The sequence below is a fragment of the Scylla paramamosain genome, chromosome 40 (assembly GCF_035594125.1).
Source record: "Scylla paramamosain isolate STU-SP2022 chromosome 40, ASM3559412v1, whole genome shotgun sequence".
NCBI classification, from domain to species: Eukaryota; Metazoa; Arthropoda; class Malacostraca; order Decapoda; family Portunidae; genus Scylla; species Scylla paramamosain.
In genome coordinates this window covers 7,165,371-7,186,412 of record NC_087190.1, presented here as the reverse complement: position 1 = coordinate 7,186,412, position 21,042 = coordinate 7,165,371, and the positions used below count along the sequence as shown (strand labels likewise).

At 40.7% G+C, this 21,042-nt stretch overlaps 1 protein-coding gene across 4 annotated transcripts in view; it reads right to left on the bottom strand.

Annotated features, from left to right (window-relative positions):
• LOC135092379 (uncharacterized) overlaps window positions 1–21,042 on the bottom strand; it is an 80,305-nt gene that overhangs the window by 42,548 nt on the left and 16,715 nt on the right. For 3 of the 4 annotated variants that reach the window (XM_063990836.1, XM_063990835.1, XM_063990838.1), the window contains exons 3-4: window positions 16,671–16,884; window positions 9,099–9,292 (exon numbers count right to left, since the gene is read on the bottom strand). In XM_063990836.1, coding sequence (XP_063846906.1) covers window positions 9,099–9,292; window positions 16,671–16,884 — 408 coding nt within the window. The remainder of the gene's footprint in view (window positions 1–9,098; window positions 9,293–16,670; window positions 16,885–21,042) is intronic. The other variant, XM_063990839.1, reaches the window with a different exon arrangement.

Below are 21,042 nucleotides of genomic sequence, written 5' to 3'. Positions count from 1 at the left end.
AGAGAGAGGAATGAGAAGAGAGACAACCCCAAGGATGATGAGATTTATACGAGTTCTGGACCTGTAGCCTGAAGCTCCTAAGATAATATACACGCAGTTACTCATATTCCTTATGTAAATTTCCTTACTTCCCCTAATCCATTCAATTTGAGTCTCGCTCAGTATTTAGTAGAAGAGTTGCTTTTGACAATAGTCATTATTCATCGAGCCCCCCCAGTTTGATCATTAGAATTTTCAGAAGTAAAGTGTTCAGTTCGCGTGCAGGGAGCAGAGTGTGGGCGGGTATACGTATATATGTGTGTAAATTTGACCCAGTACGGTGTGAGGACACCTAGTCCCACACATAGCGTCCACGAACGTGTTATCCCTGACCGCAGCGTTGGTGGCTTCTCCCAGACCGAAGGTATGTCTGAGGAGATGAAATTCAAGTTGGAAATGAGAAGAATGGAGGTGGAGGAGGCTAGAGAGAAAAAGGAAAGAGAATTAAGAAGGCTCCAGTTGGAAGCTGAAGCCGATTAAAGGAAATTTGATTGATGACTGAGGAGGCTAGAGAAGCCAGGAGGCTTGAAGTCGAGAGGGAAGCTAAGAGACTTCAGGTTGAGGAGAAGGCCAGATTACTTGAGGAGGAAAAGGAGACGAAGATGTATGAGAGGGAGGACGCTGAAAAAAAAAAAAAAAATAGAATATTTGAGTTGGAGAAGAGTCGAATAGAAGTTAATACACCTCATGGCTTGAGGAGAGAAGGAGTTAAGGAGGATACAGTAGAAAGCCAGATGGTGAGGAGCTTGAAGTTGATTCCTGAGTTCGATGAAAAGAAGGTAACGGAGTAGTTTAGGAGATTTGAGAAGAAAGCTTCAGAATTTGATTGGCCATAGGATAGGTGGGTTGGCCTGGTGGCTAATATGTTGAAGGGTAAGGCCTTGGAAGTTTATGATAGGATGTCAGTAGAAAATTTGGAGGATTTTGACGAGTTTAAGGCTGACATCCTGAGAGCATATGAAGTGCGGCCGGAGGCGTATAGGCTACAGTTCCGCGGAGGAAAGAAGAGGCCTAGTGACTCCTATTTAGTGTGCGCTCGCTTCCTGGAGGAGACGTTCGAGAAATGGATTGCTAGCGACCAGGTCACCTCTTAAAGTGAGTTAAAGGAACTTATGGTAATGGACCAGTTTAATAATGTGGCCGAGAAGGAATTAGTGCCGCTGCTCCGTAAGAAAAGATTTGAAAAGCCTTGAGGAGGCGGCTACGTGGACAGATGACCACGTGTTGGCACACCGGCCTGTGCCAAGGTGGAGCTAGTGATGTGTCTGGTGCGCCAGTTTGTTTAGGAGTCCACGTTATAGTAGTGGCTCCAGTAATAAGTCGGGGCGAGTCAGCCCTGTAGGTAATAAGTCTCCAACCAGCTCACGATGTAGACAGAAGCATACAACACAGCACTCCCAGGTATACTGCTCAGCCCATGTTTTATTATTGTAGAAAGCACGAAATTTAATTGTCCTAAATTGATAACCGCTACAGCTTCCAAGACGCCCCAGAAGCCAGTGGTCTTGATTTAGTGTGTGTTTAGTCGTGAGGGTGGAAAGGCCGTTGTGGTCGCCGCCTCATCTGTTGTTACCTCACCGTCCCCCATTGAGATCTGAGTTGGAATGGTGCCGCTGGCACCATTCCAACTCAGTTTCAACCATTCCAACTCAATTTCAACAGTGCCCCAATGGGACACTGTTGAAATTGATGGGGTTGAATACCCCATTACAGTTTTGAGAGCGGCAGCGCTGTGCCTGAATATGATTGGGAGGGGAGTTGCCTCAGGTCAGCCTGTGCGAAGCCGGGTAATTGGCATCGCGCAAAGCTTTGCTGCTGCGGAGGTTAGATTGTCATGCCCGCTAATGACCGAGAAGGCCCGGGTGTCATTAGCGGAGGACCTGCCAATGTTGATTTCCTTCTGGGGAATGACCTGGCAGGTAGAAGAGTTTGGGTGCATCACCTGTACGCGGACGCCAACCCGGATGTGGAGGTTGCTGAGAGTGCTCAGGTGAGCACCTCGGCGTCGGGTGCCCACAGGATCTGTGACTGCAATAAGGCAGCGCCACCACAGAAGGAGCGCAGTGTTTGTATTCATATTGCAATGGGGGGCAGAGTGGCCAGAGGCTTGTCCCGCTGCTGGCAAGGGTTTTGACGAGCCAGAGTTAGACTTGTCTCTAAGTCAGTGTGCAGGGGCTGATTACAAAATCGCAGAGCCACAGCAAAAAGCACCTGACTTTGGTGAGAGTGTTGCCAAGGGTGAGTCTGTAGTGATGAGTTTGGATTGTATGTTTGATGGCTTGCCTCGCCCTGTGGAGCCTCTCGGAGGTGGCACTCAGGCGGAGTTGTCACCTGGCGTTGAAGCTGTGGACGTCGGTACTCAGTCTGGGTCCCAGCTAGTTGTGTTTGGTGTGTCATGGGGTGCTGCCGAGGACGGGGAGGTGGGAGTTTCCTCCACTGCAGGGAGTACTGGAAGCAGAGAGCAGGCTGCTCCCCTTCTGGGACCAGACACAGAGAGTGCTTACGTGGTGAGCCACCGTTGCTGGCACCTGCTGCGCGGTTTTGGTGGTCCTGTGTGACCACGTTTGTTGGACATAACCGCGCGGGTCAGGCTGTTAAGCCTGTTGACCTCTTGTCTGAGGCCTCTATCAGTTGTGTTATAGCTGGTGTTGTTTCCCATAGTGTAGGGGTGATTAATGATGTTGCTCGCCCGATTCCTCCTTCCGGGGCAAATTGTGATATTTTTGACGCGAGCGTTAAAGTTCCGCGTCGGGAGGTAGCGCAGTGTAAGGTTGCTGGTGACAGTGTGTTGCCGCTCAGGAGGCACCTTCAGTGTTTTTGAGGGTTGCCTGTGGCCGAGTTGTTGATGACTGTCAGGTGCTGGGCCCGAGATATGTAGTATGTGTTGATGGATGTTGGCATCGACGGGCATGCGGGAGGAATGGGGCGTAGTAGTGTTGTGCCTGACAGTAAGACGCAGGCTTGGTGATGTGACACCCAGGAAGAAGTTTTTAGTCGACAGCAGCACAAGAGCGCCTCTGAATTTTGCCATGAAAGTGGCATTTTCATTTTGTCAGTTTTATGGGTGTGGCACGAAGACTCCACGGAGCCAGGAGCGGGCAAGCGGGAGTAATGATGTGGGCAGTGCAGACCCGAGTGCGTATTGTTTCTCAAGGATGTATTTTGACTGGCCTTGCTGTGATGTTGCACCAGGACACTACAGTCCCTAGTTGGCTCATTATGTGTTGCAAGGAAGCAGGAATGTCATTGTTGCATGGTGACTGAAGCTTGTACCGTGTGGAGAAAATAGAGATGGAGCAAATTGTGTAGTGAAATGAGGAGGAGAGGTGAGAGTAGATGGAGAAGTAGAGAAGGCAGAGAACAGAGAAGACGACAGAGACGGAGGAATGACCAGAGTCACAGGTAGAGTTGGCGCAGCCGTAGCTGCTGGAGAAAAGAGATGAATAAAATACCCTGAGGAAGTAAAATTGCACGCCAAAGTAGCCGTGAAGACCTAGCATATTACCAGAGACGGGTTTGGGAAGAAAGAGTAAGAGGAGAAGAAAGAAGAAGCAGCATTTCAAGTTGAAGGGCGCCTCCTGTGGGTTAAGTGTTTTTAGATTATTTCCCTTGTCTGTAGGTCGGTAAAACAGACTGCCGACCTCAATTAGTGTAACCTGGTGTTACGACCGTTATGGAAAGGATGCAGGAGTCACAAGGGACCCTGTACATACACCCGTCTTTGAGCCCTGCACTGAGTCCACGCAAGAGGTGGTTCAGGGAATCTACTCCAGGTGTGGCAGCTTTGGGAAGGGGCTGGGAATTGTGGTCCTAACACACACACACACATACACACACACATACACACACACACACATTATATATATATATATATATATATATATATATATATATATATATATATATATATATATATATATATATATATATATATATATATATATATATATATATAAAGCACTGTTGTGTTCCCATTTTAAAATTGTGAATGTGCGACGAACGTCGTGGAAGTAGACTTATTAAAGAAATGTTTCGTTAGAGGACAGAAATCACAAAACAGACAATATAGATTCTTTTTTTTTTATGAGTCACTGGCCCGGAGCAACAATCCTTAAAGTTGAAAAGGTTCATCCAAAATTGGAGGATAATTGTCTTGAAACCTCCCTCTTGAAAGACTTCAGGTCATAAAAAGGATCAAATGAAAAAAAAAAAAAAAAGCAGACAGGAAGTTCCACATTATACCAGAAATATTATTGAATGACTGGGAATACTATGTTTTGACCATTTTGAATTGAGCGTTTAGGCATTGTCTTTTCTGGGGATTCCCCGGGCTGCGGCGTTGCCACACTTATATCAAGACACACCTCATGTCAGATATTTCGTACCTCAAAATTAAATGGTGTATATATACACTGTGATACACTAAAAAAGGCAAGTTAGTGTTATATATATATATATATATATATATATATATATATATATATATATATATATATATATATATATATATATATATATATATATATATATTTTATTTTTTTTAATTTTTACTTACTTATTTATTTATTTATTTATTTATTTTTATTTTTTTTGCAAACACCACGATGCTGGGCAACGTTTCCTCCAGGCGTTGTCACGTCTCCATGGGTAACCGAGTAAGGTCACATGGTCAGAGTGAGCGTGTTAATCCATGGTCACTTCCTCTCACCGTGCCTGCCAGGATGGAAGCTACCTCTCCCGTTCTCTCTCTTGTTAACTCCACAGCCGAGAAAAAGAGCTTACTTATTCAGGAAATAAGTATTTTTTGGAAGAAAAAAGCTAATAGCGGGTCATTACATGACCCTTCAAGAACTGTTGCCTGAACAGCTAAAACCACCAACGTTCCTTGACTGTTACCTCGATGATTCTTAATTAAAGAATAAAAATATAACATCATAGTTTAAGGGAAATATCGTGTCTTAAAGGAAACCTATCACATTTAAACGAAATTAACAATGGAGAGAGAGAGAGAGAGAGAGAGAGAGAGAGAGAGAGAGAGAGAGAGAGAGAGAGAGAGAGAGAGAGAGAGAGAGAGAGAGAGAGAGAGAACAGTTTTGATTGACTGACTGACAGTTAGATTTTTTCTCAAATTCTAATGATTCATAGGTAAGTATAGATCTCCGAAAGAAAGAAATTTGCATGAAATGTAAATTGCACATGTAGAGAGAGAGAGAGAGAGAGAGAGAGAGAGAGAGAGAGAGAGAGAGAGAGAGAGAGAGAGAGAGAGAGAGAGAGAGAGAGAGGTGGTGCGGGGGGAGTGAGGTTATTAGCAACACATAAGCTCTAATCTGATAATTGCCTAGTACAAGGTCTGACGACATCGCAAGCTGGAGAATCCCCAGAAAGGGAAACGCCTAAACGCTCAATTCAAAATGGTCAGACTATAGTTAACTTTTGCATGAGAGAGAGATGGACAGAATGGGAGTAAGCGTAGGACATCTTACGCGGCGAGGTCGCGAGAAGAGGGGAGGCATGCAGTTGGCAATGTCAGAAGAGCAGTTAGTGTGAAAATGGGGGTAGAAGATAACAAGATATGCAACATTGCCGCGATGAGAGAGAGGCTGAAGACAGTCACTTATAGGAGAGGAGTTGATAAGAGAAAAAGCTTTTGATTCCACCCTGTCTAGAAGAGAGGTATGAGAGGGCATCCCCTAAACGTGTGAAGTGTGCTCCATACATGGCCAGATAAAGCTCCTCCACAAAATTAGCAGATAAGGGGATTAAAAAAAAAAATGGTGCAGATGACTCAGAAAGGCTAATTTCATAGAAGAAGCTTTGAGACATGGAGTTGTGATGTTTCTAGTTTAGATTACTATCAAAGGACAGATGTATGATGCTCAGTTTAGAATGGGGAACAGTTGAGTGTCATTGAAGAGGGAATAGTTACTTGGAAAGTTGTGTCGAGGTGATTGATGAAAGAATTGAGTTTTGGAGCATTAAACAACAAAACATTTGCCCTACCTCAGCCAGAAATTATAGAGAGCTTGAAAGTCAGGCGTTCTCTGACTTCCTTGAGTGTTTTTTTTTTTATTATTATTATTTCTGACGGCTTGGATGTCTACGTAAAGACATGAAAAGAGCAGGGTGGTATCATCAGCATAGGAGTGGATAGAACAAAAAATTTGGCTTAATAATAATAGAATGGAACAGAGAATAGAAAGAAAAGAGCCCTGAGGAACAACACCGTCAATAGAGTCAAGAACAGTAAGCACACCAACAACAGAACGGTCAGAAAGGGAACTTGAGGTCAAGTTACAGAGAGAAGAATAAAAGCCGTAGGAGGGTAGTTTGGAATTCAAAGCTTTGTACTAGACTACCAAATGCCTTTATGTCTAAGGCAACAGCGAAAGTTTCGCTGATCAAAATTCACCAGTAGAGCGGTCTCAAGAGAACCCATGCCGGCGATCAGATATAAGATCGTGAACTAACCAATATTTAAGAATCTTGCTGTCGAGGATAGATTAAAAACTTGACAGGCATGAATAGGCAGTAATAGGCAATAATAGTAACAGGCAATAGGACGGTAATTTGAGGGATTAAAGCGGTCACCCTTTTTTTGGAACAAGCGGAATGTAGGCAAACTTCCTGCTAGAAAGAAAGGTAGATCTTGACATAGTTGGAAGAGTTTGACTAAGCAAGGTACAAGCATGGAGGCATAGTTCGAAGGACAATTAGAGGAACTCCATCAGGTACATACCGTCCGAGGTTTAAGACTATCACATCTATTTCTAAAACTGAACTCTTCGCTCAAACCTTTGCTAAAAACTCTACCTTGGACGATTCTGGGCTTGTTCCTCCCTCTCCTCCACCCTCTGACTACTTTATGCCACCTATTAAAATTCTTCGCAATGATGTTTTCCATGCCCTCGCTGGCCTAAACCCTCGGAAGGCTTATGGTCCTGATGGGGTCCCTCCTATTGTTCTCCGAAACTGCCTCCGTGCTTGCACCTTGCCTAGTCAAACTCTTTCAGCTATGTCTGTCAACATCTACTTTTCCTTCTTGCTGAAAGTTTGTCTACATTCAACCTGTTCCTAAAAAGGGTTACCGTTCTAATCCCTCAAACTACCGTCCTATTGCTTTAATTTCCTGCCTATCTAAAGTTTTTGAATCTATCCTCAACAGGAAGATTCTTAAGCATCTATCACTTCACAACCTTCTATCTGATCGCCAGTATGGGTTCCGTCAAGGCCGCTCTACTGGTGATCTTCTGGCTTTCCTTACTGAGTCTTGGTCATCCTCTTTTAGAGATTTTGGTGAAACTTTTGCTGTTGCCTTGGACAAATCAAAAGCTTTTGATAGAGTCTGGCACAAAGATTTGATTTCCAAACTACCCTCCTTCGGTTTCTATCCTTCTGTCTGTAACTTCATCTCAAGTTTCCTTTCTGACCGTTCTATTGCTGTTGTGGTAGACGGTCACTGTTCTTCTCCTAAATCTATTAACAGAGGTGTTCCTCAGGGTTCTGTCCTGTCACCCACTCTCTTCTTATTATTCATTAATGATCTAAACCAAACTTCTTGTCCTATCCACTCCTACGCTGATGATACCACCCTGCACTTTTCCACGTCTTTTCATAGACGTCCAACCCTTCAGGAGGTAAACATATCACACAGGGAAGCGACAGAACGCTTGACTTCTGATCTTTCTAAAATTTCTGATTGGGGCAGAGCAAACTTGGTATTGTTCAATGCCTCAAAAACTCAATTCCTCCATCTATCAACTCGACACAACCTTCCAGACAACTATCCCCTCTTCTTCAATGGCACTCAACTGTCCCCCTCTTCTACACTGGACATCCTTGGTCTGTCTTTACTTGTAATCTGAACTGGAAACTTCACATCTCATCTCTAGCTAAAACAGCTTCTATGAAATTAGGTGTTCTGAGACGTCTCCGCCAGTTTTTCTCACCCTTGCCCCCCCAGCTGCTAACTCTGTACAAGGGCCTTATCCGTCCATGTATGGAGTATGCTTCACATGTGTGGGGAGGTTCCACTCATACTGCTATTCTAGACAGGGTGGAATCAAAAGCTTTTCGTCTCATCAACTCCTCTCCTCTAACTGACTGTCTTCAGCCTCTCTCTCACCGCCACAATTTTGCATATCTAGCTGTCTTTTACCGCTATTTTCATGCTAATTGCTCTTCTGATCTTGCTAACCGCATGCCTCCCCTCCTTCCGCGGCCTCGCTGTACAAGATTTTTTTCTTTCTCTGGTACACTCTGGAACTCCTATTCCTATTCCTATTCCTATTCTGTCCACCTATCTAACGCAAGAGTTAACCAGTATTCTCAATCATTCATCCCTTTCTCTGGTACACTCTGGAACTCCCTGCCTGCTTCTGTATTTCCAGCTTCCTATGACTTGAATTCCTTTAAGAGGGAGGTTTCAAGACAATTATTCATCAATTTTTGACCACTGCTTTGACCCTTTTATGGGACTGGCATTTCAGTGGGCATTTTTTTTATTAGATTTTTGTTGCCCTTGGCCAGTGTCCTTCCTACATAAAAAAAAAAAAAATACGTGAAGTTCGAGATACGTGTGAGGAAAGATGAAGTACAGAGAAAAAACTTGTGTGGAAAACATTTATACCATTAGTAACACAAGCAATGTAAATACGTTCTTTTTAATTATGAGAAAAAAAAATGTATATACATACATTTTTGATAACTCTTTGCATAAAGGAAGCATGTTTTTCATATATCTTTCATAAAAGAAAGGGAACTTTTATTGTTTTAACTGCGTCATGTTTGTAAGAAAAAGAAAGTCGTTCAGACAGGCGGTGCAATACATATTATAAGATAATTATTATCGCTTGCCAGTTAATTGCAATCGTTAATGTAACACGGAATACATTTCAATGAAACATAACTTTGAAAAAAGCTTTGTTAAAAGTATTTTCCTAATTAGCATAATTCAGGTTCTCGGGATTCAAATTCTGCCATGACAAAAACAATACAAAAATAAAATGCACCAATTACAACCTGCTCCAGTATATGGAAGCTTCACTTTGTTTCCAAAGTACCTGAGTGACTGGAGGTATCGGAGCATGGCCCACAAGGTCTTCAATGGCTGGCTCCACGGCGCCGCCAATCACCCACACTTTCTTCAGGGTATTTGGTGGCAGGAGGGAAAAGACGGCTTCAGCCTGGTCTAGCAGCTCAGCGTGTACTATTGCCCAACTAGCACCGCTTAGCCGCATGGCGTGCATCATGTCCTCTGTGGGAGTAGATTTATTACTCAACAAACCGTTACATTGCTAGAGTATCGCGTAATTATATATAATCCTCCTAATAAAAGGAAATAAATAAATGCTTAATTTGTAGGCCACTGCTGCTGCTCCCGTTGGTTCTGCTGCTGGTCCTCTTGGTTCTTGATTGTAGTGCAGGAATCTTGGCGGCCCTCCTGGCACTTGTTGGTAATGATGGCATCTCTTGGTAAAGTGAAAAAGATTGCTTCTTGGCATTGATATATATATATATATATATATATATATATATATATATATATATATATATATATATATATATATATATATATATATATATATATATATATATATCAGGCACGTTGTCTGGGTAGGCAAGGCAGGCAGTGCCTAACCTGAATAAAATAGATCAGCTACATTCTCCTTCTGTGCACAATATGCATCTTTTCAGCAAAATTGTGACGGTTCGTCTGATTATTATCCATAAATGCAAAATATTTCATATTTCCTGAAGATTAGCTAGGCATCATTCGTCCCTGCCTTTAAATCTAAGTATGTAAGCTACGCTTAGTAGTGGGATCGCCCACGTGCTGCATGCACCCCTTCAATGCCGTTTTCTTTATGCCCTATATAAGCAGAATCAAATCTGCCTTCCATTCAGTCGCTTGCCTTCTTCCGTAGAGCTATGTTGCGTGCCTTTGCTGTTCTTATTTTCTTATGTGTGTTTTTTTTTTTTCCCTCTTTAGTTCTAGCTTATTTAAATTTATACACCTTTTTTTTTTCCCCTTTCAACAATGGATAGTGAATATTTGAAGACCTTTTCAAAACTAACTTATGAAGAAGAGACATTAAAAAAAAAAAAAAAAAAAAAAAAAAAAACGGCAGACCAACGCCAGAGCTTAAGGAGCTAAAACAGCAGAAAGGGACAAAAATTATTAAACTGTTTCAAACTGCTTGGTACAGTAAGAAAGAGTGGTTGTGTGGCTGCACTACTACAAAAAGGCTCTTTTGTTTCCCATGTTTGCTATTTTCTGTATCTAGTGGAAGCGTATGGGTAAAAGAAGGATATCGTGATTTGAATAATTTGCCCAATGCTTTAAATAAACATTAACGATCAGCTACACATTACGAAAACCAAATATCACTGAAAACATTTGGAACTACACGAGTTGACTTGCTCTTAGATAAACAGAAGTCTGTCAGCATTGAAATTTACAATAAAAATGTTAAAGAGAACAGAGATATATTAAAAAAAAAAAATAAAAAAAGATTTGTGCTACTTGTTTTCAGATTAAACAAGAACTTGTTTTTCGCGGGGATAATGAACAAAAATCATCATTAAATCGTGGAAACTATGTTGAGTTACTGAACTATACTGCAAAATTTGATGGAAAATTGGCACAACATTTACAGAATTCATGTTTTTTTTTTTCTGGCCTTTCTAATAAGCTACAAAATGATTGATTGAAGCAGTAGGCATGATTGTAGAAAATAGTAGAGAAGAAATCTCACTAGCCTCATTCATTGCTATAATAGTGGATGAAACAACAGACATTTCATGTACAGCACAGTGCTCTACAGTATTGAGGTACGTGTTAGATTCTGATATCAAAGAAGTATTTATAGGATTTGACATCCATTCTGAAAGACAGAACTGTTGGAGGTGTAACAGAGTGCATATTTAAAAATCTGGATAAGTACGACTGTGTTGAGAAACTTGTAGCTCAGACGTACGATGGGGCAATGGTGATGGCATCCCATTTAAATGGTGTTCAAGTTAAAGTAAGAGAAAAGACACCAGCAGCTTTATTTACCCACTGCTATGCTCATAAGTTAAATTTTTTTCTCAATCTCAGTCAGCAAAATTCATACCTGAATGTACAAGCTTTTTCAAGACCAGTGAGGCACTAGCCTCTTTCTTCCATCACTACGAAACGAATGCAATTTTCTTGATGAGATGGTGAGAAAACGCATTCCAAAGGCAGCACCAACGAGATGGAGTTCAAATTCAAAACTAATCCAGACAATTTTACAATACCATGATGACCTTTGCAAGCTATTCAATAGTATGAACAGTAATCCTGTCTTGTGGGATCCAGATACTTTAGTGAGATGCAATGGGTTTTATGAGTGGCTAACAAAAGACTCAACATACTATTTTCTGAAGGTTTATAATGAAATTTAATTAAAAACTGAGTTTTTAATGTTTAATGTTTAGTTGGTTTTATAAACCAATATGATAGATATTCCATACTGCAATGAGACGATAAATGGAACAATAAATTTACTGGAGGATATGCACACAAATTTCGAGGAATTGTACGTAAAGTTTGAAAAAAAAAAAAAATGTAGAGAAAAAGTCAAAATCTGAAAGAAAGAAAGAAAGAGTCAAAATCTCGTACAAGTTTCGCTAAAGAAGAAAAAAATGAGACTATTTGGTGTAATTTTGGATGACATACTGAAGAACATGAAGCCAAGATTTGCTGATTTCAGAAACTTTAAGTTCATTTCATTAGTTCACAAAAAACAATTCTCAAAATCTTGTTTGTCAAGTTGATTCAGATACATTTGAAAGTTTACAAAAGAACTACGGAAACTTTTTCGACATCATAAGACCAAAAGCGGATTTAGCTGGAACTTACGATGCACAGGTGCTTCAAGATAAGTCCGCTACAAATTTGCTTGATTTTATATTTGAAAATGAACTGACTCCAACATTCCCAGAAGCTGTAAAGTTGCTGCAAATAATTTAGACAATTCCTGCTGCAACTGTTTCTGTGGAGAGGTTATTTTCTGCTTTGAAAAGAATTAAGACCTACACTAGAAATACAATGACAAATCAAAGACTTTCGTTGACTTGCTTTAATATCCATTGAAAAGGAAAGACATCAAAATGGAGCAAGACCCTATTTTCAATTTCTATGAAAAACTGACAGATTTATTTTTTGCTACAAAGAAAGAGAGAAGAATGGATTTCCTGTACAAATAGGCTAATATAATAGATGTTATTTATTTATTTATATTTTTTTTTAATATTTCTGTCCTTTTATATACTGCTAGGGCACATACGAGTATAATATATATATATATATATATATATATATATATATATATATATATATATATATATATATATATATATATATATATATATATATATATATATGAGTACTGGAGTACTCAGTTATTCTATCTTAGACTACCTAGTTTCTTGCTACCTGCCTCTGTGTTACCTGAGAGTGCTTTTGGATGACAACTTTTTTATATTTTTTTCTGAGCTATGTTGCACCCATATTTGGATAGGCTATTCATTTTTTGCTACCTGCTTCTGTAATATCTGAGGCTGAGGGTTCTTTGGGTGATTATTAACGGTACTTTTAAATTTTTGCTGAGCTATGTTGCACCCATAGTTGGGATGAGTATTTGATAGGCTGCCTATTTTGCCTATTTTTTGGGTGATTTTTTTTCTTTTTCTTTTTATTGAATTTTGTATTTTGCTGAGCTATGTTGCACTGTGATGATTATTTGATAACCAGGTGAACGATTTTTTTTTCTTGACATTGTTATATATTTTCGTTGTCCCGTATTCATGGGAGGGATTCTTCTTTGATTTATTTACTTGTGTTAAGTACATATCAGTGTTATTTTTGCTGTTGTGTTGGCTACACGGTTGTGTGGCGTTGAGAAACTGAATGTTCACTTGAGCTCACCTGTGCTGAGTTACCTGAGATTATTTTGATTGCTATTAAGGGAATTCACCTTGATGTTATCTAGGATTTTGCACATATTTTTTACCTAAGGTTTGCACTAGGGTGCTTGCACTTTATTATTTTTTCTACGCCTAGGTTTGTGACTGACTTGTCTGGAACTTTTTTTCGAGGTTCTTGGTGCGTGTGTTTGGAGTCAGAAACGCCCAGGCCTTCCACTCCTAGTGAAGTGTGCCTGCCATTTTATTTGTTTGGATCTCCATCAAAATTATATATATATATATATATATATATATATATATATATATATATATATATATATATATATATATATATATATATATATATATATATATATATATATACTCGTATATATATATTTCGTTTATGCTTCAGTTTGTGTTATTCTATTTGTAATTATTTGCTTACCGTCTTTCGAAAAGACCTGGGACGGTGTAAGTACAACTGTTTAGCAGTTGATTTTTCCAAATAGGGGTGAGACAAGCAGAGCGGGAGATTGAACCTGTGTCTAGTCCCCAAGTCTCCCAAACAATATTGACGAATCCTTTGATAATATTTTACTACTTAATTGTCACAAGCTGCCTACCCTGAATAATTACTGACCGCACGTGCCTGATATATATATATATATATATATATATATATATATATATATATATATATATATATATATATATATATATATATATATATATATATATATATATATATATATATATATATATATATATATATATTTTTTTTTTTTTATTTATTTATTTATGTATTTATTTATTTTATTTTATTTTATTTATTTATTTATTTTATTTTATTTTATTTTTTTTATTTTTATTTTTTTTTGCGGATGAATTGGGAGGATTGCGTTAGGAATGGGTAGCAGCGTAAAATCTTAGCCAAACCACCATGCAGATCTTATCCACACATGACCCTTCACTGAGCTTCCTGTTGAACTAGCCTTCAACTTTGCAACCTCCATGACCTAGAGCAATTGGTGCAACACCCTACTCGTATTCCTGACTTGAAGATACGCCCAACATTGTTGACCTTTTCCTGACCTCTGTCTTCTGCTTATGCTGTCACCCTCTCTTCTCCGTTGGGCTCCTCCGACCACAATCTCATATCTGTATCTTGTTCTATCGCTCCAATCCCTCCTCAGGATCCCTTAAGCGAAGGTGCCTCTGGCGTTTTCCTTCTGCTAGTTGGGGGGACCTGAGGAGGTATTTTGCTGATTTTCCTTGGAATGACTACTGCTTCCGTCTTTGTGTGCTCAACGCATAACAGAGGTGATAGTGTCTGGCACGGAGGCGTACATTCCTCACTCTTTTTCTCGACCTAAACCTTCCAAACCTTGATTTAACACAGCTCGTTCTCTTGCTATACATGATAGAGAGGTGGCCCACAAGAGGTACTTAAGCCTTCCATCACCAGAATCTCATGCACTTTATATTTCTGCCTGGAACCATGCCAAGTCTGTTCTCCAACTAGCCAAAAATTCCTTGGACGATTGTGATCTTGTTCCTCCCTCTCCTCCACTCTCTGACTACTTCATGCTACCTATTAAAATTCTTCGTAATGATGTTTTCCATGCCCTCGCTGGCCTAAACCCTCGGAAGGCTTATGGACCTGATGGGGTCCCTCCTATTGTTCTCCGAAACTGTGCCTCCGTGCTTGCACCTTGCCTAGTCAAACTCTTTCAGCTCTGTCTGTCAACATCTACCTTTCCTTCTTGCTGGAAGCTTTGATTTCCAAACTACCCTCCTACGGTTTCTATCCTTCTCTCTGTAACTTCATCTCAAGTTTCCTTTCTGACCGTTCTATTGCTGCTGTGGTAGACGGTCACTGTTCTTCTCCTAAATCTATTAACAGTGGTTCCTCAGGGTTCTGTCCTGTCACCTACTCTCTTCTTATTATTCATTAATGATCTTCTAAACCAAACTTCTTGTCCTATCAACTCCTACGCTGATGATACCACTCTGCACTTTTCCACGTCTTTTCATAGACGTCCAACCCTTCAGGAGGTAAACATATCACGCAGGGAAGCCACAGAACGTCTGACTTCTGATCTTTCTAAAATTTCTGAAAGGGGCAGAGCAAACTTGGTATTGTTCAATGCCTCAAAAACTCAATTCCTCCATCTATCAACTCGACACAACCTTCCAGACAACTATCCCCTCTTCTTCAATGACATTCAACTGTCCCCCTCTTCTACACTGAACATCCTCGGTCTGTCCTTTACTTATAATTTGAACTGGAAACTTCACATCTCATCTCTAACTAAAACAGCTTCTATGAAGTTAGGTGTTCTGAGACGTCTCCGCCAGTTTTTCTCACCCCCCCAGCTGCTAACTCAGGGCCTTATCCCTTATCCCCCCAGGGCCTTATCCTTTATCCCCCCAGACATGCTTCACATGTCTGGGGGGGTTCCACTCATACTGCTCTTCTAGACAGGGTGGAATCAAAAGCTTTTCGTCTCATCAACTCCTCTCCTCTAACTGACTGTCTTCAGCCTCTCTCTCACCGCCGCAATGTTGCATATCTAGCTGTCTTCTACCGCTATTTTCATGCTAACTGCTTTTCTGATCTTGTTAACTGCATGCCTCCCTTCCTTCCGCGGCCTCGCTGCACAAGACTTTCTTCTTTCTCTCACCCCTATTCTGTCCACCTCTCTAACGCAAGAGTTAACCAGTATTCTCAATCATTCATCCCTTTCTTTGGTAAACTCTGGAACTCCCTGCCTGCTTCTGTATTTCCACCTTCCTATGACTTGAATTCCTTCAAGAGGGAGGTTTCAAGACACTTATTCATCAATTTTTGACCACTGCTTTGACCCTTTTATGGGACTGGCATTTCAGTGGGCATTTTTTTTTTTTTAGATTTTTGTTGCCCTTGGCCAGTGTCCTTCTTACATAAATAAAAAAAAAAAAATGTAGGTTGCCTGGAATGAATGCGGAAGGATAAAATCGGATGCGTGTAAGGACGCAGAGAGCCGAGGCTGAAACATGGAACAATGGATCAGGAGAGAAGTATACACTTAATATACTGAAGATGAAGCACTCAGGTGAGGAACATTTAGAAGATAACATGCATTGTTATCGGTGCAGGTCTGCCCTCTCCACAAGTCCGCCCAAGGGACTAAAATGCTCTTGATTTAGTCGTAGGGAATTTGTTTGTGTTTGTGTGTGTGTGTGTGTGTGTGTGTGTGTGTGTGTGTGTGAGAGAGAGAGAGAGAGAGAGAGAGAGAGAGAGAGAGAGAGAGAGAGAGAGAGAGAGAGAGAGAGAGAGAGAGAGAGATTCGCCACATTTTAGAGGATTCTAAGCATAACTCGTATTCTTTAACTATACCCTGGGAAAAAAGCCAAAAGGTCATTGTGATCAATTTCTGGGGGACCTTTCATACATAACACGTTAGTCGTACATCCTTTTTTTTTTTTAAAGAAGGAAAGCAATTTGCACCAACTTCCACGTGTTAGTGATACCATTGCAACCTTGGCAAAGCACGAACATTATCCCCTTATGTGACAAATAAGAATATTACTACCATTAATTAAGCAAGCAGTGTGTGTGTATATGTGTGTGTGTGTGTGTGTGTGTGTGTGTGTGTGTGTGTGTGTGTGTGTGTGTGTGTGTGTGTTACCAACATAATTAAGAACAGACACTTAACCTTGCAACCCTTCGTAGATTGGAGAGATGTGAACGATGGTTGCTCCTCGATGCAGGACGGACAGATAGACCAGCGGGTAGTCTGTATGGTTCAGTGAGTAATACATTACCCTGTCACCCAGACCGACCCCTGCTGCCGCCAGCCCGGCCGACATCCTCGGCACTAACTCACATAACTCAGAGAAAGTTCTTTTCTTCCCGGTCTCTGCATCCACCTAGGAAAATGTTCAGTCATAAAAAGAATAAATCAGTGATAAGGGATTTCATTTTTTTCTAAAAAGGAAGATATTAAGTTACAAATAAGAAACCTAACAATTTCCATACCTGAAATTAAGAAAACTTGAGGTCCGTCAGTGGCATTTTTTTTTTTTTTTTATAAATGTAGGACGGACACCGGCCAAGGACAACAAAAATTCAATAAATAAAAAGCCCACTGAGATGCCAGTTCCAGAGAAGGGTCGAAAGCGGTAGTCAAAAACTAAAGGACGTGTCTCGAAACTTCCCTCTTGAAGGAATCCAAGTCATAGGAAGGTGGAAATACAGAAGCAGGCAAGTAGTTCCAGAGTTTACCAGAGAAAGGGATGAATGACTGAGAATACTGCATCAGAATCTTGCATTAGAGAGGTGGACAGAATAAGAGTGAGAGAAAGAAGAAAGTCTTGTGCAGCGAGGCCGCGGGAGGAGGGGAGGCATGCAATTAGCAAGATCAGAAGAGCAATTAGCATGAAAATAACAGTAGAAAACAGCTAGAGATGCAACGCTGCGGCGATGAGAGAGAGGCCGAAGACAGTCAGTTAGAGTAGAGGAGCTGATGAGATGAAAAGCTTTTGATTTCACTCTGTCTAGAAGAGCGGTATGAGTGGTATCCCCCCAGACGTGTGGGGGTGAGAAAAAACTGGAGGAGACATCTCAGAACACCTAACTTCATAGAAGCTGTTTTAGCTAGAGATGAGATGTGAAGTTTCCAGTTCAGATTATAAGTAAAGGGCAGACCGAGGATGTTCAGAGTACAAGAGGGGGACAGTTGAGTGTCACTGGAGAAGAGAGGATAGTTGTCTGAAACGTTGTGTCGAGTTGATAGATGGAGGAACTGAGTTTTTGAGGGATTGAACAATACCAAGTTTGCTCTACCCCAATCAGAAATTTTAGAAAGATCATAAGTCAGGCGTTCTGTGACTTCCCTGCGTAAAATGTTTACTTCCTGAAGGGTTGGACGTCTATGAAAAGACGTGGAAAAGTGCAGGGTGGTATCATCAGCGTAGGAGTGGATAAGACAAGAAGTTTGGGTTAGAAGGTCATTGATGGCTAATAAGAGAGTGGGTGTCAGGACAGAAACTTGAGGAACACCACTGTTAATAGATTTAGGAGAACAGTTACCGTCTATCACAGCAGCAACAGAACGGTCAGAAAGGAAACTTGAGATGAAGTTACAGAGAGAAGGATAGAAGCCGTGGGAGTGTAGTTTGGAAATCAAAGCTTTGTGCCAGACTCTATCAAAAGCTTTTGAAATGTCCAAGGCAACAGCAAAAGTTTCACGAAAATTTATAAAAGAGGATGACCAAGACTCAGTAAGAAAAGCCATATCACCAGTAGAGCGGCCTTGACGGAACCCATACTAGCGATCAGATAGAAGGTTGTGAAGTGATAGATGTTTAAGAATCTTCCTGTTGAGGATAGATTCAAAAACTTTAGATAGGCGGAGAATTAAAGCAATAGGACGGTAGTTTGAGGGATTAGAACGGTCATCCTTTTTAGGAACAGGCTGAATGTAGGGAATCTTCCAGCAAGAAGGAAAGGTAGATGTTGACAGACAGAGCTGAAAGAGTTTGACTAGGCAAGGTGCAAGCACGGAGGCACAGTTTCGGAGAACAACAGGAGGGACCCCATCAGGTCCAGAAGCTCTCCGAGGGTTTAGGCCAACGAGGGCATGGAAAACTTCATTGCGAAGAATCTTAATACGTGGCATGAAGTAGTCAGTGAAGTGGATGAAAGGGAGGAACAAGCCCTGAATCATCCAAGGAAGAGTTTTTAGCAATGGTTTGAGCCAAGAGTTCAGCTTTAGAGATAGATGTGATAACAATGGTGCCATCTTGTTGAAATAAAGGAGGAAAAGAAGAAGCAAAATTAATGGAGATGTTTTTTTGGGGGCTAAGTATCAGAAGTCATGAGGGAAGTTAGATCTTGAAAGATAAACATAAGTACTAGGGATTAGAAGAAATGCCAAGAATGTTGGTTGTATCTCAAAGACGTTCAGCAATACGAGTAGGATGTTGCAATTATTGTACTAATTCGTGGAGGATAGTAAGGTTCACCAGGTTGATCAGTGATGGGAGAGGAAAACTAGAGCTGATGGTGAACTTTAAAATCTCCAAGAATGGAGCCAGAATGTACTCCACTTTGGAAGTTAAATAGTAAGAGTTTTTTAGTCAGAAGAGTTAGACGAGAGGTGTACAGCAAAGATAAATTTAGTTTGAGAGTGACTGTAGTCGTGGGACTGAAAAGCGTGGGCACGACAGCAAGTTAAGTTGCTGCTCAGACGAGAGATGTACAGCAGAGATAAATTTAGTTTGAGAGTGACTGTAGTCGTGGCCAGGTGGAAGAATGTTCAAAAGATTGAAAAGCGTGGGCACGACAGCAAGTTAAGTTGTTGCTCATATAGGCGCAATATCCAGTTTTGCGTTGAAAATGATAAGAGAAAATAGGAGGGAATAGAGGAGTAGCTTTGAATTGCGTCAGACACCTGCGTTTCCGTGAGGAAAAGATGAGGTTTAGTAGAGGAGAGGTGGCGTTCCACAGATTGAGAATTTAGATCTAAGGTCGCGAATCTTGTAGACTTTAATGAAGAAAATGTTGAGGGCAAGTCAAGACACTTAGTATCGATAAAAGGAGAAAAGAAGACCGACCTGGGAACATTTGTGATTCCCTCCCTAGACTGGGACCCGAGGTCGGTGTAAGAGTTCCCATTGTAAACTGGTCAAGGGTGTCCGTGTATTAGCTGCATGGAGAGTTGTGTGAAGGAAGAGAGTTGTCTTTAGAAGGCAGGCTGTGACTGCCCACTTGTGTTGTGAGATAGAAAGGGAAATGTTCAGTGAGGTCACAACTGGGTCACTGGAAAGTTTACAGCACCCATTGATCCAGTATGGAACCGGTCTAGTGCTTGAGACCTCATTGGGAATAATTACACTATGTAGAAAAATTTCACTTTTGCCTTGTCCTTGGTCCCAAACCATAATTTTCCAGTCATTTCCATCTAAACAAAATAAAAAAAAAAGTTATTTTGATCCTAAAACTTTGCTTTTGTGGTTACAACAATGAATTTACATTTCTGCCTTATTTCATTATAGTACGTGTTACTATTGATTTTTATGTCAGATAAAGATCTTTGCAAAATCTCAATTGCTTATCTAATTGCTTTTGAAATGTTGCAAATAAGTTAAAACAATGAAAGAAGGAATATAAAGAGTTCTAAAGACTTTTAATTCTAATAGGATCATTCTTGAATTGACCAGATCTAGCAAGAAATTCATCATATTTAGCAGAATTTGCTTACACTTTAGAAATCTCAAATCTTCCAGAGTGTTCTACCAGACACTTTTATAAGTTTCTAAAACATTGTAGAACATCTTTGTTCAAGGGATCAACGAACGCCACACAACATCACGCAGTATACTGGCATACTGGTGATCAGACAGAAGGTTATGAAGTGATAGATGTTTAAGAACCTTCCTGTTGAGGATAGATTTAAAAACTTTAGATAGACAGGAAATTAAGGCAATAGGACGGTAGTCTGGGGGATTAGAACGATCACCCTTTTTAGGAACAGGCTGAATGTAGGCAAATTTCCAGCAAGAAGGAAAGGTAGATGTTGACAGACAGAGCTGAAAGAGGATTAGCGGTCAGGAAAAGGTCAAGAATGTTGGGCGTATCTCCAAGACTGTCAGGAATATGAGTAGGGTGTTGCACCAATTGCTCTAGGTCGTGGAGGATAGCAAAGTTGAATGCTAGTTCACCAGGATGGTCAGTGAAGGGAGAGGAAAGCCAAGGCCGGTGGTGAACATTGTAAGTCTCCGAGAATAGAGATCTCTGCAAAAGGGAAGAGAGTCAGAATGTCCTTCATTTTGGAAGTTAAGCAGTCAAAAAATTTCTTATTGTCAGAGGAGTTAGATGAGAGGTATACAGCATAGATAAATTTAGTTTGAGAGTGACTCTGTTGTCGTTTCATTGAGTAGCGAGTTTCAGTGAGGAAAAGAAGATGAGGTTTAAAAGAGGAGAGGTGGTGTTCTACAAACTGAAAATAAGATCTTAGACCGCGAATGTTGCCGTAGTTAATGAAGAAAAAATAGAGGGAGTTGTCAAGACACTTAGGGTCGTTA